The 22,622-nt window shown below is 35.2% G+C and overlaps 3 protein-coding genes across 4 annotated transcripts; 1 reads left to right on the top strand and 2 right to left on the bottom strand.

The window, feature by feature from the left end:
* Positions 1–460: 460 nt before the first annotated feature.
* On the bottom strand, positions 461–3,819 carry LOC147761513 (uncharacterized). The gene is made up of 6 exons (XM_087012444.1): positions 3,142–3,819; positions 2,780–2,885; positions 2,523–2,624; positions 2,085–2,189; positions 1,654–1,743; positions 461–1,182 (listed from the first exon to the last, which is right to left on the bottom strand). Exons 1-6 carry the CDS (start codon positions 3,166–3,168, stop codon positions 1,151–1,153), a joined length of 462 nt encoding a protein of 153 aa, XP_086868570.1. The 5' UTR covers positions 3,169–3,819; the 3' UTR covers positions 461–1,150.
* A 178-nt stretch (positions 3,820–3,997) lies between these two features.
* Positions 3,998–9,388, bottom strand: LOC106176076 (uncharacterized). The gene is made up of 11 exons (XM_013558297.3): positions 9,216–9,388; positions 8,768–8,862; positions 8,401–8,474; positions 8,035–8,107; positions 7,477–7,628; positions 6,924–7,030; positions 6,485–6,573; positions 6,106–6,215; positions 5,492–5,572; positions 5,017–5,158; positions 3,998–4,828 (listed from the first exon to the last, which is right to left on the bottom strand). Exons 1-11 carry the CDS (start codon positions 9,285–9,287, stop codon positions 4,288–4,290), a joined length of 1,536 nt encoding a protein of 511 aa, XP_013413751.2. The 5' UTR covers positions 9,288–9,388; the 3' UTR covers positions 3,998–4,287.
* A 150-nt stretch (positions 9,389–9,538) lies between these two features.
* Positions 9,539–22,012, top strand: LOC106176075 (oxidoreductase NAD-binding domain-containing protein 1). 2 transcript variants are annotated; one of them, XM_087012442.1, is made up of 8 exons: positions 9,548–9,587; positions 9,786–9,965; positions 10,943–11,021; positions 12,099–12,205; positions 13,744–13,885; positions 14,480–14,707; positions 20,551–20,647; positions 20,870–22,012. In XM_087012442.1, exons 2-8 carry the CDS (start codon positions 9,898–9,900, stop codon positions 21,034–21,036), a joined length of 888 nt encoding a protein of 295 aa, XP_086868568.1. In that variant the 5' UTR covers positions 9,548–9,587; positions 9,786–9,897; the 3' UTR covers positions 21,037–22,012. The 2 variants fall into 2 exon arrangements, with proteins under 2 accessions (XP_086868569.1, XP_086868568.1); XM_087012443.1 differs by lacking the exon at positions 9,786–9,965 and having other exon boundaries at positions 9,539–9,691.
* Positions 22,013–22,622: the final 610 nt, after the last annotated feature.

Below are 22,622 nucleotides of genomic sequence, written 5' to 3'. Positions count from 1 at the left end.
AGAAAAAAACCAGGGACTAACTTTGAATGTAAAAATGGATTCATTAACCATTGGTAAGTATGGGAAAATTGTTGTTTACTCCAGGAAAATTCATTTTTTGGCCGAAACGAAGAGTTATTATCACTTTAAATTACATAATTCATGTATATCACCGGTGAAATCTCGTCCACCCACAAAAATTGTCGAATTCTGGCGAAAAGTTCTCACCGTTTCACTGATCTGTGACACAGAAACTATGTAACAGAACGCGATTCGGTTGGTAAACAACGCCGTATTGGCTGTGAGGATGAAATGGAACGAATTGACAAGAAATCGATGAGAAATTTTAATTACTAGTCGGAGTGAAAACTGGGAGATGTGGCTATGTGCTTTATATTTACATGTGGCGGATCTGAGCTGTGTTGAACATACAGCGCCAAGTAGTGGCGCAGGTTGTTGGCATGATCGGCGTTGAGTTGTGCCACACGTTCATCTGATTAAATAGAGATGTGGAGAAAATTTAACGGTAAAGAGTGCAGTACCACAACCCGTACAGAAAATAGCAGCAGAGAATGAAGAATGTGTTCTGATTACTATATCTGTCTCCTGGCAGACGACAGTTTTGATCATTTGATTACCGAAATTTTTGTGTGAAAAATTGTCATGACGAGTATGTAATGTGCGTTTTTACTTCTCAAAGACTGGAGGATGAAATGAAATAAGAGAATTCAAGACGAATAGATAAAAAATATTACCGTCATCCAGCGGTTGCTGTGTGACAATGAATTCTGGAGACGTGAATCGAGAAATGTTGTAAATAAATTATTTCGTATAAAATTTCTTTTGCCTCTTGCTTGTCTCGGAAATTTCCCAAGGCTTAAAAGAATGCAAGGCACTTATGTAGCCGTGATGGAGCAAATGGCGTAATATTCGGATGATAACCTAAATTTGTGTTTCTTTCACTGACTGAGACATTAATGAGTTGATGGAGGCAGATGTTTATTATATTTTCAAAAATAATTCCATGATGCACAGAACATTACATGATTGATGCACTTAACTGTAATAAAACGCAACAGTATTTACAAAGGAGTGAGGTCCATGACTTTAAAGCCCCTTTCCGCGCGTGAGTCCAGATGTGTGGGAGTAGTCCAAGACGGGGTTTGCTCCGCTACTGGTGACATCTAGCGGATACAGCATCATCTATGGACAGAAAATTTTCCATTTGAATTGATGAAATGTAAATTATAAAGAAGTGTTGATTAATTAAAGAACCTAGAAAGTCATTGAAATCTTGAATCCAAAAAGCCTAAGAACTATACCCAAAATTTTGCTTGTATGTCTATGGCCTCTACTCTGCACACCGAGCGGTATGCATAGGCCTTTGCGTCAGCAATGCAGTCAATACAGTAAATTTTAAGAGGTCTTAACATACGGGCGTAAACTCTTTTTTTAAAGTTTGTTTCCTGCTATTTTGACAAAAGTTTCCTTTAAATGGCCGAGCCGAGCGTTTTGGTGCCGCTCTTGTGTAATAGTCTAGTTATAACGTTATCAGAGAGTAGGCCTACTTAAATTGTACCGACTCAGGGTATTTAACTTCAGTATACAGTTCAGTGTGAAAATAGCTTGTTTCAAAACATCAGGTGGCGAAATGGAATCGAAAAATAGATTTACCGTACAGTTCAGCCTCTAGATCTTCTAGATACATTTCGTCAGGTTCTGCGTCTGTAAACTTTGTTATATCCGTGAACGTTATCTCATCTTCTGTCATTAGAAAACAAAGGTAAAAATTAATAATATAACATCTGCCATTATACGAAATGAATTTGCCAACATCTGTAGATTTACATTATTTATATAATTTTTTTTTTCAAGTTCTCCACCCCTGGATTATTAAGCTATTCATGATCGTTACGGACAGAATTTCTTAAAAAGTGACTTTTTTTCAAAATAAGCTACAGTCTTTAAACTTGCTGGAAGGGTCTGCTATTTAAACAAGCTCTTCGAGTATAAAGTAATATTGTTTTTACTGCTATTTGGCCACAACACATACAGTAGAAAAATGAACTGCTAGGGACAAGGAGAGCAGACACGCGCTGACGTACCTCCAGTTGGCCTCGAGTCTGATATTTTCTTCGTGCTCTGCGTTCTGGTCTTCCTTGTTTTCCTACGTGATTCTCTTTTCTTTGATTCCACTTGGGAGAGGATTTCTACTAATAAAAGTCATCTGTTCAAGAACCAAACATTTGTAAAAGCATGAAATGAGCAAGTAACATTCCTTATGAACAGAACAGAATAGTGAAAACGCTGAACAATACTGATTTACTGCTATTTGAAATAAACCACTTGAAAACAAGTCATCCTCCCAATCAGCATGAGAGAGAGAGTGTGTGTGTGTGTGTGTGTGTGGGGGGGGGGGGGGGGGGTACAAGAGAGTAAAAAGGGAGAGCACATATCAATCCAAGGTATTCTTATTTAATTAAATTATATTTAAATTATTCATTTATATTTATTTAATTATTATTTTGCAACGGCGTTCTCACCATTTCTTACATCCGCACCCTTGTCTTCTGCTCGTATTTCAGGTAATTCAGCTCTTTCGTCTGTTTTTACTACGTATTTCTGACTTCTGCTTCTGTTGCGTTCTGGAAGTTTATGTGGTTTCAATAATATTTTCTCTCATAGACTTTAAAATAAAAATATCTATTGAATTATTTTTCATTATGCTTTCAAATCTGGGTTATGTTGAAATAAAAGAAAGGACATGAAATTACAAAGAAGATATGTGCATATTACGTACCAGTTTGTTCATCAATGCGCACAGTGCAGAGAAGACAGTTCACATGAACATCGGAAATCCACGCACACCACCGCCTCCAGATAGACTGGTCAGACTGGTCCCGGGCCTGGGTTTATAAGAAATGAAAAATAGATAAATTTGGTTCGCAAAATTTAGAGTTTTTGAATTATAAAAATATTCAAATATTCATACGTTTTAATTGTTTTACATTTAAATAGTATACCATCAAGAGGAAAAAGGATCTCAGAAACAAAAAAAAAAAGTAATATATATAATCTAGATAAACTTTTTCCAGAGAAAATAAGCAACGACCTAAAAATTGAAAAAAAAAATTTAAAAAGCCACATATTAGGCCTACTTACCCCATCGTTACGCGTGCGTCTTAACATTCCGATTAGATTCAACAGGGGTGTTTGAAATAAACGTAGAATATATCGCTAAAGATAAAACAAATGACCACTCAAGTTGCTAAGTAATACAGATTTTGTTGATCGGGCAGATTCACTTGTGACGTATTACTACGTATCTTACGTCAACGGAACGTTTGCTTGTGTGTGGCGTAACGACGTTCAAATGTGACGTCAACAGGGGGACTGCTTAGCCAGTATGCTGAGCCTTGTAATAAACTGAAACTTGTTATAGGGTCATATACCGGTGTAAAGTGACACGAGTCCCACATGATAGAGTACGCCTTCCATTCATTTGTACAGGTAAGCCACGCCCTAGATTTTGACCCTCTTTGGTCAGACTAACCCTAACCATCACAACCAAATGGGGGGCGGACTTTCTGTTACGCGTACCCTCAGTTTCGTTTCACCGGCCGGAAGGACCCTGTGAGTCGGGAGGGTCGCTGAGGGGTCAACGTCCGGTCCAGAGCCAAGAAATCAGCGAGTCTGGATTTTCTCTGAAACTGTCCGCACTTATTTTTAAGTTAGGCCTTTACTGATTGAGATGCAAGCATCTGTAATATTACATTCTTTGCTGTAATATTAAAAAAAAACAAACTTTTTCTTCACATTTCCTCACCTCATTTAAAGGATACTTTTTTAATTAATTTACTAAGGTGAATACAGTTGATGGCGCCATAACCGTTAACCTCTTCACTTTCAGCTTTATCATTTTCTTTTGATAAGGACACATGTTCCAGTAACATTTGAAAATTGGTTATATTGTTTATCGCGTATCCTTCAACAATTTCATAACGCAGTAGATCATATCTCTATTTAAATGTATATTTAGAACACTGGATTCTATACATCGTCCACTCTCAATATGAGGTTACTTTTCAATTCGGTTAAGAAACTGGCGTCACTATTTCAGTGTACATTAAAATCACCATTATAACATTAAAGGCATCAATTAAAATTCAATCCATAAGCACTTCATCAGTTAAGCATCAGCTACGTTTTGTTTTCTACGCGTCTGTTTTTCCATCCCCACATTCATGAATTTTTATGAAAGATTTCAAATGAGTGTTTGTCGCATGACAACATCAAATATTGCAGTCATCACTTTCTTTTACTGCTATCACGTGGTCTCTCATAAGATGTTTTTCTTTCATAATTTTTCTCTCTCCTATCGTCACTACGTTCTCCATTTTCCCTCTTTACTCTGCCATGTTGTTCCGACCGTTTTTCCTCTCGCTCCCGTTTCACAATTTTTGTTTCTGCCTCGCTTTCTGAGTCACTGGAGGATTCTGACGACTCTGACGATGACGAACTTGAGGGAGACTGTGGCCTTGTTTTTGAATGGCCTTGGGCATGATTTGACCTTTCCCTATCACGAGATCTATCAGACTCCCTTCTATCTCTCTTTTCGCTGTTTCTGTCCTCCCCTCTGGGGCGTCTGTCAACGTCTCTGTTTTGTCTTTCCTCGCGACTCCGGCTTGCGGTTTTGTGTGGACTTCTACTCCTTACACGCTCACGTTGTTGTGGGCTCTGGCTACGAGTTCTTCTCCGTCTTGGACTCCTGTCCCGTCTGTCCCTCTCCTCTCTGAGGGGAGGAGATATTTCCCGCGGGCGCCTGCTGCTGCCGTCATCTTCCCTATGCCTACAACGTGTATAACAACAAATCGATGTATTAATATCTGACAAATCGTTACAATGATAATATTGTTCCAACTGTTAATTCAATTTAAACAAAGTTATGTTGAGAAAATATTACAATATAACGACAAGTTTTCTGTGACACGTTTTACCGACCCCGATTCATTTGGTACAAGACACATTTTGTCATACCTGTCTCTCCTCTCCCTGCTGCCGTCTGGTGGTGACCTTCTGCGGTCATCTCTCCTGGAATCTGCCTTATCTTGATGTCTGCTGCGATCAAGTGGTGACCTTTGCCTGACATACTTGTTCTTACCATAACCTTTCTTTGGCTCTAGAAGTAAATTTTAGAAGAAAATCAGTAATCATAATGAAACAAGTTCATTCTTGTCAACTTTATTTACCAGTGATTTAACTTTGTTAATAAGCCTAAAGGAAATGAAAATGTTATTTTAAAAGGGAAAAATACACAGTGCTCTAACTACTAGTAACATTTGTTGTTGTTGTTGGTTTTTTATCAATCCCTTGATTTTAGGTGTTTTATGATACAAAACAATCACAAAAAATATTAACCAAAATCAATGCCACTGCTTCTGGCATATCAACATATTGTAAAAATTACTTTTTAGTAGGATTTTTATTCAACATATGTTTTCATATGCCATACCTCTGGTTTCATTCTCGGAGTCATCATTATCACTTCTCCGACTCTTCTTGTTTGTCTTCCTTTTTCTGTCTGGCTCACTCTCTGCAAAAATGCAATCTTATTATTTATCATTTCTGTAGGTGCACATGTTTTTACGTGCATGTGTGGCTTAGACCCCAACTAGATCGACCTAACTCCCTGTGGGTTTACGCTAAATAGCTGTCAGCCGAGCGGGCACGAAAGTTAATTACCCCCTTACAGCTTGTAGTAAGCAGGACGGACATTTAAGCCGGTTTATCTGACAGTAATCTAGTGAGGCTCCCCACAGGGATAGATCGATCTAAAATCTACGGGAATGCGCCCTTAGAAGTTCTAGCCTTGTTGATTACAATATCTAACATGACAAGACACATGTATCATATTTGGAGTGACATCCGAGAAATTCAATAAATAATGTTCTGCTATGAGTCACAGTCAATCTATTTTCTTTTGCTCCTTTTTTTTTTCTCATGCCCCTGCAATCTCTTTGTTCTATATTTAAATGGGAACCATTATAGCCCTATAATGGCAGAACACGCAATAATGTCAAATGTTTTTATATAACATAATAAGGGGTGGTCATAGCTGATACCAACCTGAGTCTGAATCCTCTGAGCTGTTACGTTTGGAGTGTTTCCTCTTCTTAGATTTTTTCTTCTTTTTCTTCTCCTCACCACTTTGCTGCCTCTGTAGTTTATCAAGCTTCCTAGAACAAAAGACGACAAATATTACTTTTAAGTAAAAGTATTTTACTGTACCACAGCAAGAATTCTGATAACACAAATTGTAATTATCCAAACCAAAACAAGGAACACCTCTAAACTCCTATGTGAATGCTCCACAATTCAAATATAAACAAATCAATATAAAAACTCTTTTGACAGAGCAAAAAAAAAAAGTAATATGCCATGTTTCTTAACATTCCAATTTAAATAGATGACACATAAGTGAATTTTGAACTAAAACACATGTTACTTGAGTAGTTTCTTCTTCTGTTTTGGTGTTAAGGATTTGAGGAAAGCAACTTCAGGGTCCTCCTCTTCTTGATCACTCTCTACAAGTTGCTGAAATATGAAAGGAAGGATACTCCATATTTGCATAAGTACTTTCACTCATATTACCTGATTGTGTGTGGGTTTCTATGTGCATGTGTGTGAAAGATGTTCATTTTCCTCACTTAGGTGAAACCATTCAGGGATTGAATAAAAACAAGCAAATTACAGAGGCTATGGGCCTTTATTTCACATACAAAAGATCCAGTGTTAAAAATTAGAGTAAAAACTTTGATGTTTGAATGACAAGACAGAGTCGGAGTCAGCAAGAAAAAGGAGAGACGGAGAGACGGAGAGGAAGAAAATGAAAGAAGGAAGGAAGGAGAAGGGGAGATGCAGAAGTGAAGTAACCTTTTACCCACCTGGTTTCTGTCGTAGGGGTTCACTTTCTTCCCGAGGACATTCTGCTTCAGTTTTAGTCCCTGGTCCTTCTCCATGTCTCCAGCTAAATCAGGTACACTGCTGCCCGCTGAAAGTTTGATCAACTGATTTCCATACTTTAGGCGACAAAGTGAGCATTAAGATAAGATTTAAAAACAAATTCTCTAAAAAAAATCTTTGAATTTGTATACTCGATCAAAAATTATCTTCAGCAATCCATGAAGATCAGCAAAATGACTTAACTAATTTAAATCTCCTTTTTAAAATTATTTTATTTATTTAATTATTTATTTATTTGTTTTTTGTTTTTTTTTTTTTTTTTTCATGAAAAACTAAGGAAAGCTAGTATATGAAAGTTATTATAAGGCAACCACATATTCCCTTACTTTTTCTGAAAAATGTTTGGTTCTTTGATTTATGTAAACTAAAGTTAAATTCTACTACACTTGGGTGAGGCAAGTGATTATAACCAGATTATAAAAAAAACTGTACATCTAAAATGTCGGTTTTCTGTTTAGTTACCACAATACTTACGTGCAGGGGGTTCTGCGGTCAAGTTCTTCCCAAACAAGGGGCATATTTTGTCTGTGTTAACGTGACCCCATTTTTTACACTTAATGCAGCGCACATTGCGCACCTCAATACCAAATGGCTGGTCACGGATGGTCTCATCTCCCTTGGCATAGCTGGAAAGAAGAAATAAAATAAATTAAATATAGGCATGAAATGCTCACTTCAGATATTAAGTCAGTTGGTTAAAAAATAAAGATATATTTGTAATTTAAAAGTATTTGTTAATTTTACATCGATGTTAATAAAATAAATTACATATAAATGTATCAAAATATTTAAATATGAATAAAAATCACATTTGATAACTGGAATTAGGACATCAAATGTCAGATTTAATGTTTATTCTTGCAAAGTACCTTAAGCTTAAGTTTTTACATGTCAATTATGGTGTCTAATTACACAAATTCAATCTAGCCGATAAATCATCTCCTTTCAAGTAAAAGTGACCATGTCTTGCAACGTCATCATATACTTTTATTTACAAATACTGAGTGGATAATATTTCAACAAAATACTTACTTTTCCCTGGGTGCATTAAACTTTCTCTGCCACTCAAACTTGTATTCTGGTTCATCGTCTTCCTTTTCCTTGGCTGAAACGCATCAAAATCACAACTTAGGGATTTGTTGAAATTGTTGAAAAAATTACCAGTCATATTTTCCATGTTTGCATATCCTGCAAAACTACTGATCTTTTACCCAATCAAATCCCACACCCTGTAACAACTTATTAATCAATAATGCGTTGATTCATACAAAATTCAGCCCTATTATACAACATTACATTAACTCAGCTGATAATATCAGCAAGACTGACATAAGATAAAAAGACATGTTACTGCATTATAAAAAGGCATGTACTATTGTTATACGTAGCAATGTGTACCTCTATTGGCTCCAGGGGGAGGTTCGTACATAAAACTCAGCCCAATCTTTGCCTTCTCATCACCCAGCAGTGCTCTGGAAAGTATTTAAAATAGCCAGAATTACTACAAAGAAAGTCTTTTAACTTTTATTTTCACATTCAAAATGTTGGTATTGTGAAGTTCAGTTTTGTTTTCTGTAAAAAAAAAAATTAATAAATAAATTCCTACCATAGACCTTTTTTTTCCAAAGAGAATTTAAATCCAGGTAGTACAAACAAGATACACATTTCATCATTTATTATCAAGTCCACTTGTACATTTCATACAGTTTAAGTTATCTGTTCACAATTATGGCTCTTTATTCATGCTTTATTTCCTATGACGTACTTGTTTTGATAAACATCCTGTTCCCTTTGATACTGCGCCAGTCTTTCTTCTTCCTTTGCTTTTGCATGGTCAATCTTTTGTTGGGCCATCCATACCTAGAGAAGCAGAATCATAAGTTGTAGACTTGATTGAGAGAAATGTTTCAAAAATGTTTAGATTGCAGTGTCTACTAAAGCAGCAAATGTGTGTGAGTGAGTGTGTGTGTTTGTGAGAGAGAGAGAGAGAGAGAGATTTATAAATAGTGAAAAATGCTCAAATTAGTTTCTAAATTCATCTACCCTTGAGTTGGAGGTTTATCTTTAAAATATCCGCAAACAATTTAAACGTTCAAGACTCTGTTTTAGAGGTAACTCGCATAATGATAATGATTTAGGAACAAAAAATTACAAAATTTAATTTAGTGACTTTGTTATATGGAGTTTCAAAAGCTTTTGGACGATCAACTTACCCTTTTTATGTTTTCAAATGTTGCTGGATGAAAAAACTTTTTGCTCATATAATTATTATAACCTTTCCCCATCTTGCCTGCGTTTGTGTTCAGTTAAATCAGGAAGAAAACAAACGTTTAGTTGACGGAGTTGTCGACTTCTCGAAAACTGTCCTGCACTATCTATTGTAATAGATGCATAAAAACAATATCTATCTTTTTATCAGTGTAATTAGACATTGCAGCTTTTTTAAGTTAAAGATATATGTAGTGAATATTTATAGATTTTAAAGTATAAAAATCATGAATGTATAAATTTCAGCATCAATATTTGCGGGCTTAAGTTTGACCCAGTTCAAGTGACCTAGTTTGTGATGCAACAAAACTTTAGACGTGAGGAATCCCGTGTTTGTTTAACTCATATTGCATGCTTATGAAACCTATATCGCGTTAGGGAAAATTTCATTTCAAATATACGCCTGTTTTGGAAATAATAGGTATGCATGACACACATGTAAGATGCGGTTAAAGCCTAAACAAAATTGAACAAGTGCGATATATACATGTATATTTTTTTTCATTTGGGGCAAGGGTTATCCACTCTCACAGAGCCAGACTTATGTCCCTCCCCTTTGGTTAATAGACAGATGCCTCGCTTCATTCTTGCGTGGGGACTAGAATAGCTTGGAGCGCTGGCAGCAACATGAAGACGCTCATAGGATTTCTCACAATTTCAAGAGTGCATCCTCCATTTCGGACCATACTTGGAAGGTGACTTCCCTTGCAAACTTTTAGACGTTCATGGTAGATTGGTTGTTATCTTTTTGTATCCGTCGTAAATTAGAGAAACCGTGTATATCATCATTTAACCTTCATATGGGCGAGAATACCAGACAAAGTTAAAGTAAGGTGAGGTGTGCGTACCTTTCAGGTATTTCCAGGTAGAAGTGTTAGCCATGTACACTGTATACAGAGCACGCCTGGTTGTCTGCAGTTGCCTGTTGACCTTTACATTACTGCAAGATTACTTTCTATTTTTAAGTGTTTAGTCAGATTTCTGATTTGCCTGTGTTCAACTTGTAGGGCAATATGATTTCCAGTTGCATGGTTTGTTTTCGAATTTACCTTTAAATGCCTTAGATGTTTAGAAAAGAAGGGGAAAAAAGACATCTTAGCTGACTTCTCTCAATTTGTGGATTCAGTTCATTATACACAGTGTAATAATTTGTCTTCAGATTTTCTATGTTATATACATTCACTGTAAAATATGAAATGGTAGTGCTTTCTTGTATGTTCCTGTAGAACTTGAAGGTGTTTTTTTTTTATTAATTGATAATTTATATAAAAATTAATATTATTCTTTTATTGTTATAATATATTTAAATAATTAATTTAAAGTGGGGGCTATTAAACAGTGCATTATGCTGGGGTAATTTCCTCTTCATTTTCAAGGGGGAATGAGGTTACGCTGGCAATTTGAGAAAAAATCCAGGTAGCAAGAGAGCATTGGCCCAACATGTTTGGTTGTTCATTGGCGCGTCACTGCCCGATATTTGGCAACAAAATTGACATCTGCCCAATTCATTTTATTAAAATTGATTTTAATAAATGCATTTAAAAAAAGGATTTTTAATTAAAGAACTGGAATTTGATTTTTATTAATTTTGTTTTATTATAATTATCATTATTATACTGGGGGTGTGAAAAAAAATTATTGATTTTATTTTTTTTTTCATTCTATTTTGTAGATGTATAATGACTAGTTCAGCTCATGGCAAAGACCAGCAGGATCATTTGGACATAACTGCCAACAACTCCAGGATAGAGGTATGATTGACTCGGCTGTATCAGTGTTAGAGACCATTCCCAGACCCTATTGTACTGACTGTGGTTTGGACTATCTCCAAGGGGATTCTTGCTAAATTGCAGTCAGCTTGAGCAGCTCATATGTCTGTCATGCCTACTGAAGCTGCTAATTAATTATATGGTTTAGTAGCTTCAGTAGGCGTGCCAGACATCTACATTAGGCTGTGTAAGCTAAAAGCAATTTAATGAGAAATCCCTTGGAGATGGATCGATGCTGTTGGATCGATCTAGGTATGTAAACTTGGTCTAAGAGTACTAGTAGAGGAGGTAGCGTATTGATGCATACTAGTACTTCCTACAGCAATTGCTGTGCCCTGATAGTGAACTATAGGTGGAGCCAAAGCCTTAGTAAATTTCTTTTGAAAGCATTGCAATTTACCTAGACACACTGTCTGAAGCAAAATAGTAGTTTTTTTTATACATGTAACACCAGGAATGCAGTATCAGAGGTAACAAACTCATTATAATAGGTTTAACATGTTACAGTTTACAAGATTTTTATGGCTATGCATAGCCTCTGTATTTCTCTGTCAATTTTACTGAAATTTTTACAACATTGTAAATCTCTTTTTTTTTTTTAATATAAGAAAAACAAAGTATATTGATAAACAAATATTAGTGGGGGATTTAAAGGCAAATTTGTGTATAGATTATGCTGCAGTCTTGATTCCTATGCAGAGCTCTGCTTTAAGGTCAGATGTTTACAGGTACTAGTATATTCCCATACCTGCAAGGTTTTGGGGACCTTGAACTATGGAAAATATAGAATACTGACATGAAATCCTGGCGTTTTTCCATGCTGTAATGAAGAAATTGGTTACTTTGAATAATAACATCATATCGACTTGAGATTACATGTATTTCTTACTTTTCCCATACCTTCACTGCTTTAATAAATACTGCATGTTACAAGACATGACTAACACAAACACACACAAAAAAGAAAATGTTGTAACAAGATAATTTTATTTACAATTTGTATGAAATTCAAAGGTAAAGAGTCATCCCTTGATCTAAGTATTTTTTTCTTATTTGTAGTTGGTCTGCCCTGCTGTAGTGAATGAAGTGAAGCACATTTCTCCCTCTGTCAAGCAGCTCAAATTACATGTGAAGAGGAAAGATTTCACCTTCAAGGCTGGGCAGTGGTAAGTTTATTTCAGTCAGGCTAATTACTGATTAAATTCAGTTACAATTCACTATTATCAGTATAATTATTATTTTACTAACTTCTTTAGAGATACTTACATGATATAATTCTTAATAATAATAATAATAATAATATATTTATTTCAAGTCTAAAGTCCACAAAGTGTTCAATAGACTGTACAACATAAAATACAAAGAAGTTTATAGATATAAAATGGTTAAGATATATATTATACAAATAAGAGCTAAACTAAATTGTAATAAACAGTAATTAAAAGTAAAAAATACAAGGTTTCTTTAAAATTGTAAAATTTAAAATTCATGAATAAAATGTCTTAAAAATATGAGTTTTCAATTCCTTTTTAAAAGATTCTTGTGGTTCTATTTGTCTAATAAAAATTGGCAACTTATTCCACTCTACTGGTGCAGCTACACAAAATGATATGTCACCATATGATTTTAACCTTGATTTTGGAACTTTCAGTAAAAGTTTGTTACCAGACCTCAGGGATCTTTGAGGGCTATAATGTTTGACTAGATCAGTTATATATGGTGGAGCTAGATTATAAAAAGCAGCATGTGTAAAAACTAAAACCTTAAATAAAATTCTGTCCCTAACTGGTAACCAGTGCAGCTGCTTTAAAATTGGAGTGATATGGCAATCCCTAGGCTGTAGCATTAAAAGCCGTGCTGAGATATTCTGGATGCGTTGTAATCTTTTGATCTTATCATCTGGACATCCATATAATACAGAATTGCAATAGTCTAGCCTGGAAGTTACCAATGAGTGTATAACTGTAGCAGCAGATGATTGATTCAGATGTTTCCTTATGGTGCCAATATTCCGAATGTTGAATAAACAAGACCTTGTGATGTTGGAGATCTGTTTGTCCATTGAAAGTGTAGAATCAAAGTATACTCCTAAATTTTTTACATGGGGGGAGGAAAATGCCATAAAAACTCCAATTTTAAGTTGCAAGTTGTGAGCAAGGCCCTTGTTGTAGGGTTGAGTAATGACTAAAAATTCTGTTTTTCCATCATTTATCTTTAATTTGTTTGAAATGAGCCAACCTCTGAGGTCTGATATGCAATCAACAATGGTATTCACAGACAATGCTGGATCATGGATGTTACAAGATGTGTACAACTGAGTAAAAGTGGTAACCTATATTATGATAATGCAGAATTGCTCCAAGGGGTAACGTGTAAACACAAAACTTTAGAGGGCCAAGAACGCTCCCCCGAGGAACACCAAATAAAAGCTGTGAGAGTGTAATGATGTAGTTATATCGTAGCTTAGTGTTTTAGTTTAGTGCATTGTGGCCCTACTGTCATATTGTTATTTTCATGTACATTAAAATATAATATAATGCATTTATACATATACAATTTTGCCAGTGCATATTGGTGCATAAGGCACAAAAAAAAAATGTTTCATAAATCACATTTCCTAATGTTCTCATTGTTCTGTTACATGTTGGTAAAATCAGAAATGAATGATTATAAGTTGTGTGATTTGACATTGTTATTTCCCCAGGGTGGATTTCTTCATCCCAGATGTGAAGACAGTGGGTGGGTTTTCCATCAGTTCAGCACCCAAGACATTAAAAGAGGAGGGGGTCATTAAACTGGGGGTCAAGGCGAGTGACCACCCTCCTGCCCAGTGGGTGCACAGCAAGGTGAGAGGAAGAGGTTGATTTTAAAATTTGTTTCATAAAAGTCTCAAGATCATCATTCTGAAATTACCACTATATACAGGATTGAGTAAGTCAATTTAAATACATATTAAATCAGTTTATTCACTTACTATAAAAAAATGCACATGCATACTAGTGTCCATGACTACTGTAGTATGTACAATAGCAATCAATGACAAAAACCTGTGAACATTAAATACAAGAAATACAAGATTGTGTGTGTATTTTATAATCCTCTGTAACAGTTGATTTCTTTCTTTTTTCAGAGTAATTTTTCTAATTACAGGGGCGGATCCAGCAACATTTTCTGACAGTCTTCCAAATTATCTTTGTTGATCTATCCTCCATTTTTGACAGTCTTCCGACCAAAAAAAAAAATAGATACCCGATAATGTAAACTTCAAAATCTGACTGTCTTCCAGAAGACCCATAAGACAACCTCAATCCACCTCTGAATTATAATAATTGCTTTAATCTATGGGAATGGCCCTAAGATATTTGTTTCAGTATCACCAGAACAAATGTTGAAATTACTAATTGAAACAGAATCTGAATCATTTTTTTTCTATTCGATAGTGCAAAGAGGGTGATGCAGTGTCAGTGAGAGCAGGTGGTGATTTCTATTATGACCCCCAGACAGCGGAGGAACATACAGACCTGTTACTGGTTGCTGGGGGCGTGGGCAAGAACCCTATTTATTCCATACTGCAGCATTTTGTCAACTTACAGCTGGAATATTGTGATAGAGAGAGGAAGGTGGTGCTGCTGTATTCTTCCTCAGCCAGGGAGGAATTGCTCTATAGGGTATGGTTTGTCTGTGTGTGTGTGTGTGTGTGTGTGTGTGTGTGTACATGTGTGTGTATGTTCGTGTGTGTGTGTGTGTGTGTGTGTGTGTGTGTGTGCTCTTGTGCACGCATTCTAACCGAGGACACACACCTGCCCGAAACCCACTAACCGAGGACACACCTCCAACCGAGGACGTCCTCGGTTGACATAAGCAGTGGAATGCATAAAGGGGCCCATTTCAAGTTAGGTGGTGAAATTTGACGCTATTCTGAGCCAGTCCTCGGTTATGCTGTATAGCGCGGGCCAAATTCCCGCCACGAGTGTATCAGAAATACTGTCCAACTTTTTGTCTGAAATCGGGCTATACACACGCGTCCTCGGTTGTGCTGTAAAGGGCGGACCAAATTCCGCGTCCTCGGTTGTGCTGTGAAGGGCAGACTAAACTGAAACTAATGTTATATCTCAGATGTCTATATATTCAGTAAGTTCATATTTTTAAACTAAAGGTCTTTTTTATCAAATTAAGCTCTCCTAAGCCGTTACGTAACTACATAACTATCATCGCACTGTACATATTACGGCACGCTTCTTTATTAGTACAACTGACTTGGAGTGGTTTAAATAAAGAAGAACTGTCTGAATTTGTGGCTCACTCGGTAGATCTTAGGACCGACAATCTTTTGAGGGTGCAAGAATTAAATGAAAAGGGTAAATGGATCGTCCGTAAACCCCCTTTACACTGGGCTCGACATTAGCGCCTGTCCGGGACAGGTAAAAATCAGTTCGGACAGGTGAAGTTGCAGGGTTGGCTGTCCGACGGACAGGTCATGTTTTGTGAGAAATTTGGAGCAAAAATCTTTAAAAAAAAATATTTTGTTGCATACTAACGTCTTTTATTCCCTTCCTAGACGGCATTGAAAAGAGTGACCTACTTTTGGCACAAAACACATGCAGTCGCAAAACGAAGTCTGAGTAAACTTACCGCCAAATTATGAAAGAGAACACCCTCCAGAACTTCATCAGACAAAATTTATTCACATATCAGGTTCTTTACTTTATATTTATTTAGTTCAAAATCTACGTGCTCTAGTAGTAAAGACCGTTCCAAAAACAGAAACTACACAACTACTGTGCTGCCTGGGTACAAAGCCAGATTGAACTGGATGAACTGGCTATATCTAGTTCGTTGTCAAGGCAACATACTGCCTGTCAATCAAATACGTTGTATGCTATCTACTTACTATAGAAAGTGAAATCTTTTGGACTGAAGATCTTGTTGAAATGTTGTTTATTTGCCAAAATATAACCTGAAATTTTGTATGGTGTTTTCTTTTATGATTCTAGTATCACCTTTGTTATTTACAGTTAAAAAATAGTGCTCAGCTGGAATATGATAAATTAACATTGCTGTCATATACCAGTATGATATTGATGTAAGGAAGAAATTAGTAATAAAAAATATGAGAATTTTAATAAAAAGAAGGGGAACATTTTATACTGATTTTATTTAATTCATATATTTAAAAAAATCAAACACATGATAACCCAAAAAAGAAGTTAAATTGTTAACATAGATATAAGTATTATAAAATGAATATTATTGAACTTTTCATTGAACTATATTCAAATATTATTAATTTTGAATATTTTAATAAAATTAATTTAACAGTACCCCCTCCCCACTTGCCGCTCAGGGTATTTTTTTTCTTTTTTTTTTTTAAGCTGTGGTTAAACTTCATGTAATCTGTTATCAAATTGCATATTTACAATTAGTAGACCCTGTACCCCAAATCCTAGGAGAAGCCCTGATTGGAACTATGTTAAATCAGACTTAGACCCCATTTCCAGAGATTAGATCGATCTACTTTAGATCGACCTAACTCCCTGGGGGTTCACGCAGAATAGCTGTCAGCCGAGCGGACACGAAAGTTAATTACCCCCTTACAGCTTGTAGTAGGTGGGACGGACATTTAAGCCGGATTATCTGACAGTAATCTAGTGAGACTCCCCGTGGGGATAGATCGATCTAAAAGCTCTGGGAATGCAGCCTTATATGCAAGATTTAATCTTCAGGAGTTCACAAGTATGAAAAAACAACTTTTTACCTGAAAATAAATTCACTTTAAGGTGCATTTTCCCAGCTCATTTGATTGAGTATTTTGGTAATAAATACATTAAATGTATGACTACACATATTAATTTACAAAGTTTTGGGTATGAATAGAAAAAAAAATATTGGTTTTGTTGGACAGGTTGGTTTGAAAATCGGACAGGTCAAGTTTGTGACCACCTGTCCGAAGGACAGGTGCTCATAAAAGTTAGTGTCTAGCCCTGCCAGTGGGGCGGCGTCCTTTGTGCGACCAAGAAACTGGCATCACTGTGGTCGTAGAAAGGAGGTACAAGCATTGCTTTGGTTGAAAAAAATGAATATTTGGTGATTGGCCAGTTGTCAGAAAGTTAAGTATTATAATTTTGTACTCTCAAATGGATCCGTACTACAGGACACAGAAAGGACGCCGTCCAGTGTAAAGGGCCCCTTAGCTAACTATGAATTAATCTACCCCTGACAGTTTGAAGAAGGCTATGACATTATGAAAGTTTGAAAATCTTCATAGTGGGCTGCTTTTTTTTTTTCAGAAAATTTGCTGTTGTTTTTGCTTTTTTCAGCATACATGCAACACTGTAAACACAGTTCAAGGAGAAGCAATAGGTCTATTGTCATGAAACTCACAGAACTGATGATTATTAGTAAAAGGGTTGTCAAGATCAAAAATCGGCATATCCGGGCCATTTTTTGTCAAAAGTTATGCTGTTTATTTTCTGCCATTTTCAGCATATAAGTAACACTGTAAGCACATTTCAGGGAGAACCGATAGGCCTGTTGTCATTAAACTCACAGGAGTGATCAATGTTACCAATATACAAATCAAGTTTGAAAATAGGATTGATTGGTTGAGTTTTGTGGAAGTTGTGCCTTGTTTTGATATATATAAGTGGTTTTCCTCAGATTTGATTGTCAGGCATGTTGACAGTTTCGTTATTGAACTAACTAGATATGTAAATATGTTAGTGTTTGTCTGAAATTTTCTGCATCTTTACAACATTGCTAGTTGATTATATAAATATGATGGTAAACATGTTATCATGTACTGTGTAATACAGTGTCTCAAAATGGAGGCAATGGGGTGATTATTTTCAAAAGTTTTGCATTTTTTCTCCTTTTTTCATTGTACATGCAACACTGTAAACACATTTCAAGGAGAGCCAATAGGCTTCTTTTCATAAAACTCACAGAACTGATGATTATAAGTAAAAGAATGGTCAAGATTGAAAATCAGCATGACCAGGCCCTTTTCTTTCAAATGTTATGCTGTTTTTTTTTTTTTTTCAGCATATAAGTAACACTGTAAGCACATTTCAGGGAGAACCAATAAGCCTGTTTTCAAGAAACTCACAGGAGTAATCAATGTTATCTATATACAAATCAAGTTTAAAAATAAGATTGATTGGTTGAGTTTTGAGGGACTTCAGCTTTTATTTGTATATAAATGGTTTTCCTCAGATTTGATTGTCAGGCATGTTGACAGTTTCGTTATTGAACTAACTATATGTAAATATGTTAGTGTTTGTCTGAAATTTTCTGCATCTTTACAACATTGCTAGTTGATTATATAAATATGACGGTAAACATGTTATCATGTACTGTGTAATACAGTGTCTCAAAATGGAGGAAAAGGGGTGATTATTTTCAAAAGTTTTGCATTTTTTTCTCCTTTTTTCAGTGTTCATGCAACACTGTAAACACACTTCAAGGAGAACCAATAGGCCTCTTTTCATGAAACTCAGAGAACTGATGATTATTAGTAAATTAAAAAGAATGATCAAGATTGAAAATCAGCATGACCAGGCCCTTTTCTTTCAAATGTTATGCTGGTTTTTTTTTCAGCATATATGTAACACTGTAAGCACATTTCAAGGAGAACCAATAAGCCTGTTTTCATGAAACTCACAGAACTGATGATTATTAGTAAAAGAATGGTCAAGATTGAAAATCAGCATGAACAGGCCCTTTTCTTTCAAATGTTATGCTGTTTTTTTTTAAGCATATAAGTAACACTGTAAGCACATTTCAGGAAGAACCAATAACTTAAAGCCTGTTTTCATGAAACTCACAGAACTGATTATTATGAGTAAAAGAATGGTCAAGATTGAAAATCAGCATGACCAGGCCCTTTTCTTTCAAATTTTATGCTGTTTTTTTTTCAGCATATAAGAAACACTGTAAGCACATTTCAGGGAGAACCGATAGGCCTGTTGTCATTAAACTCACAAGAGTGATCAATGTTATCTATATACAAATCAAATTTAAAAAGAAGATTGATTGGTTGAGTTTTGAGGGACTTCAGCTTTTATTTGTATATAAGTGGTTTTCCTCAGATTTGATTGTCAGGCATGTAAACAGTCTCATTATTGAATTTACTAGATATGTAAAATGGGTTGTTTGACAATTTCTGCGTCCTGACAATATTGCTAGTTGATTATATAAAAATGGTGGTAAACCTGTTATCTTGTATTGTGTAAAAAAAGTGCCAAAATGGAAATGAACTCGTATCATTGTAGTTTGTCAGATTCAATCATTCACAATGTTCGGAATGGAGGAAATTGGACATTTAAACTTGTTATATTGATATTTTTGCCATCTCAACAATTTTCTTAGTTGATCATGTGAAATGGCAGTAAACTGTATTATTTTATGTAAAAAAGTTAAAAATGGAAAGAAACCCATTTCAGTACAGTGCTCTCTTGTATACATTTAGCATTTTCAAAGTATGACTTTGGAGTTCCATGAACCTGAAAACCTTTGCTAGTCACATTTTCTGAATATTCATGATACTAATATTTTATTATAAAAAATTGATGATCATTATGCTGTTAAGCATTATATAATATTGCATCAAATTGGAAGAAAGCACAATTTTGGGTGCTGCTGGCATGATGTCCTCAATTGTAAAATTGTGTACTGTGCAAGTCTGTATCCAATGGACGACACTTTGTGTTATCAAAATATAAAATTCATGATAATAAAAGAGTGCTAAATAGAAAATAAGCATTATGAAAATAAAATGTTTGAAAACGAATTTCTTTGGTCTTTTATTTTATTTCATCAGTATCCTTTCTTTTCCTAAATTAATTGATGTTTTATCTCATAATCTTCAAATCTAAAAAAGTGGCAAAGCCCAGCATTAAATATTGTATAACTGTTCATTTAATCATCACCTCTGGTGTTATTTTGGAATTTACCTTAAATATGAAAGAATTTCATAAAAATGTGAATTGCTGCAAAGTAACGCTATATAAAATTTGCTTTGCATTAAAAGTACAATCATTATTACATGTAGATGCATGCATGTCCTCGGTTGTAATGTGTAGTGTCTGTCCGTGTGTGTGTCCGTGTGTGTCCTCGGTTAGAATGTAAAATTCTTGTCAGCAAAAAATTAGTTTTTATAAAAAATTAATTTATAACATTCATACTCGAATAGATTTTACCCTAAATTGAATGTTTTTATTTTGATTTAACCAAGGAATAAGATGTCCTCGGTTGTATGGTGTTGTGCTGATGTCCTCGGTTGGTACACATAGACAAGTATGTGTGTTCATGTGTGTGTGTATGTGCTCATGAATACATGATAAATTTAATGTAAAATGAGGCTAAAATTGATATTGAAAAATGAAAATATATGGATAGATTAAGAATTTAAGACATGCATGTTCATTATTGTAATTTTTGGGTAAACGAAAAGAATAAACCTCAAGCAGGGCACAGTTATAACAAGCGATGAAAACAACTCATATATTTTCAGGATCACATCAAAGAATTGGCAGACAAAAGTTCCAACATTTTCTACAAGTTCTTCGTCACCCAGCAACCAGAAAATAAAGAAAGCACGCACATGAGGAGTATGTGTCTATAAGTTCATTTATGCAACTTAAGCCTCCTAAGATCACTCTCTCTCTCTCTCTCTTTCTCTTTCTCTCTCATCTTTGTTTAAATTAAGACAATTGTCAGTAAAAAATTGCTACTGTTATTAGAATATGTTGAAAACTTCTTTGTCAACAAATCGGTAACAGTTAAATTTATTGATATGCAGTTTTCATGTAATTATTACTATTTTTATTCAGATGGCAGAATAGGAGAGGATGATGTTACAGAGGCTTTAGAAAAACTTAACACGGAGAAACTACTGTGCTATATTTGTGGACCCTCCACTATGTCTAATGCCGTGGAGGGATTTCTGCTGAATTCAGGAGTGCCAAAAAATAAGATAATGTATGAGAAATGGTGGTGATGATCAGGGATTGTTTATCAACTGAATTAGCACATATTTGTTGTTTAGTTCAGTCTAATTTGACTTATAATGTTTTGACAGACATGATTAATTTTCTATTGACAAAATTAGCTGTCTGAGGTGTGGTGGGACATCTTTGTAGACTGCTTTTTGAAGTAGCTCAGTCTTTGTTATGGACCCCCACACCTCCCCTGCTCTTTCTCTCTTGCTGTAGATTGATAGTAATATTTATAATGTAAGTTAAAGCTTTACTGATTGCCTTCTGTGATGCTCCGTTGCATTTAATTATGTTAAAATATTATTGTGATTTTTTATAAAAACTACTTATAATGTAAGACAATTTATTTTTATTTGTTTATTTTTGCCTTGTAAAGTTTTTTTTTATTGTTTGAATTGAGCGGAAGAAAATTTTGTAGATTCTAGTACCAATATGTTTTAATTTGGTATGTTGGCACTGCAAACATACCAAACATAACAAAAAACACTGGCCAAATATTTTCTATAGACAATGGAGTCTTATTAGTGGAAAATAAAAAAAATTAACATGCAGCAGTAAAATTTTGTAGTGAAAAATATGAAGGTAAAACAATTCCAAATTGTTTGGGAATTTCAACTATGCAAATGTATTGTTTGGTTTATTATGAAAATGTTTTTAATTGTGTATATTAAAAGAATTGCTCAGTATATAACTGTGTACTTAGAATAGAAATTGGTTCTATAATGAATTCTGGTACTGAAATGTTCGTACTACTGCATATGTAAATCATTTACTGTACCTCCTAATTAAGCTCCATACATCCTTGTATCATGGTACATGCTACATGAGTCATTCGAGTAAATGGATACCTTGAATCCTTAGTTGTACTTATTGCATTTATGCTGACTTGTAATCTATATCAACTCGGTATTATTCTGTGTAATTGTATCATTTAAGGGTCAGTTTGAAAACGGACAGTGAATAAAATTATTTCAAATATTTGCAGCAGATGTCTTGATTAAGCAGTCTGGTGTCGCGTTCAGATATTCAGATATTATACATAGTATACAAATGGTATATTTACGAACTGTTAAATGCCGAAAAAATCATTTTGTGAAATTGAAATTACTTAATTTACTTTCAGTTGCTTGGAACTTCTTGACACCACCTTTTACCTTGCTTAATAAACGCACATTAACTGTGGATTTAATGTTTCACGCGCGGAATCCATATCGTAGGATTCAACTGATATCCGGAGTCCATATCTTATGACAGCTGGGTTCCAATGCACTGCGTCATCATCATCATCATCATCATCATTCCTCTTCGTCCCGTGTGGGACATAACAGTCACTTCTTTCCATTTGGCCCTATCTCTGGCTACGTGCTAGGCCAGTAGAAGTTTGTGGTTTCTGTAACATTTATTTGAACCGGGAGGGTTGTTGGCCCCCCGCGGTAGGTTTTATATCAGGGTTTTCCTTCCCTTAGCCAGAGCCTCGTTAGCCTAGGCCCGCTAGGACCTAGTTTCCAGGGTGTACCACGGGGAGGAGAGCTTGACTTGAGTAATCTACGGGTCACCGGCAAGCTACTTGATTTCACCTTTCGCCCTT

The sequence above is a fragment of the Lingula anatina genome, chromosome 5 (genome assembly GCF_051362555.1).
Source record: "Lingula anatina isolate TDL-2025a chromosome 5, LinAna3.0, whole genome shotgun sequence".
Taxonomy (NCBI): domain Eukaryota; kingdom Metazoa; phylum Brachiopoda; class Lingulata; order Lingulida; family Lingulidae; genus Lingula; species Lingula anatina.
The sequence above is the reverse complement of the archived record's forward strand: the minus strand, read 5'-3'. Positions and strand labels throughout refer to the sequence as shown.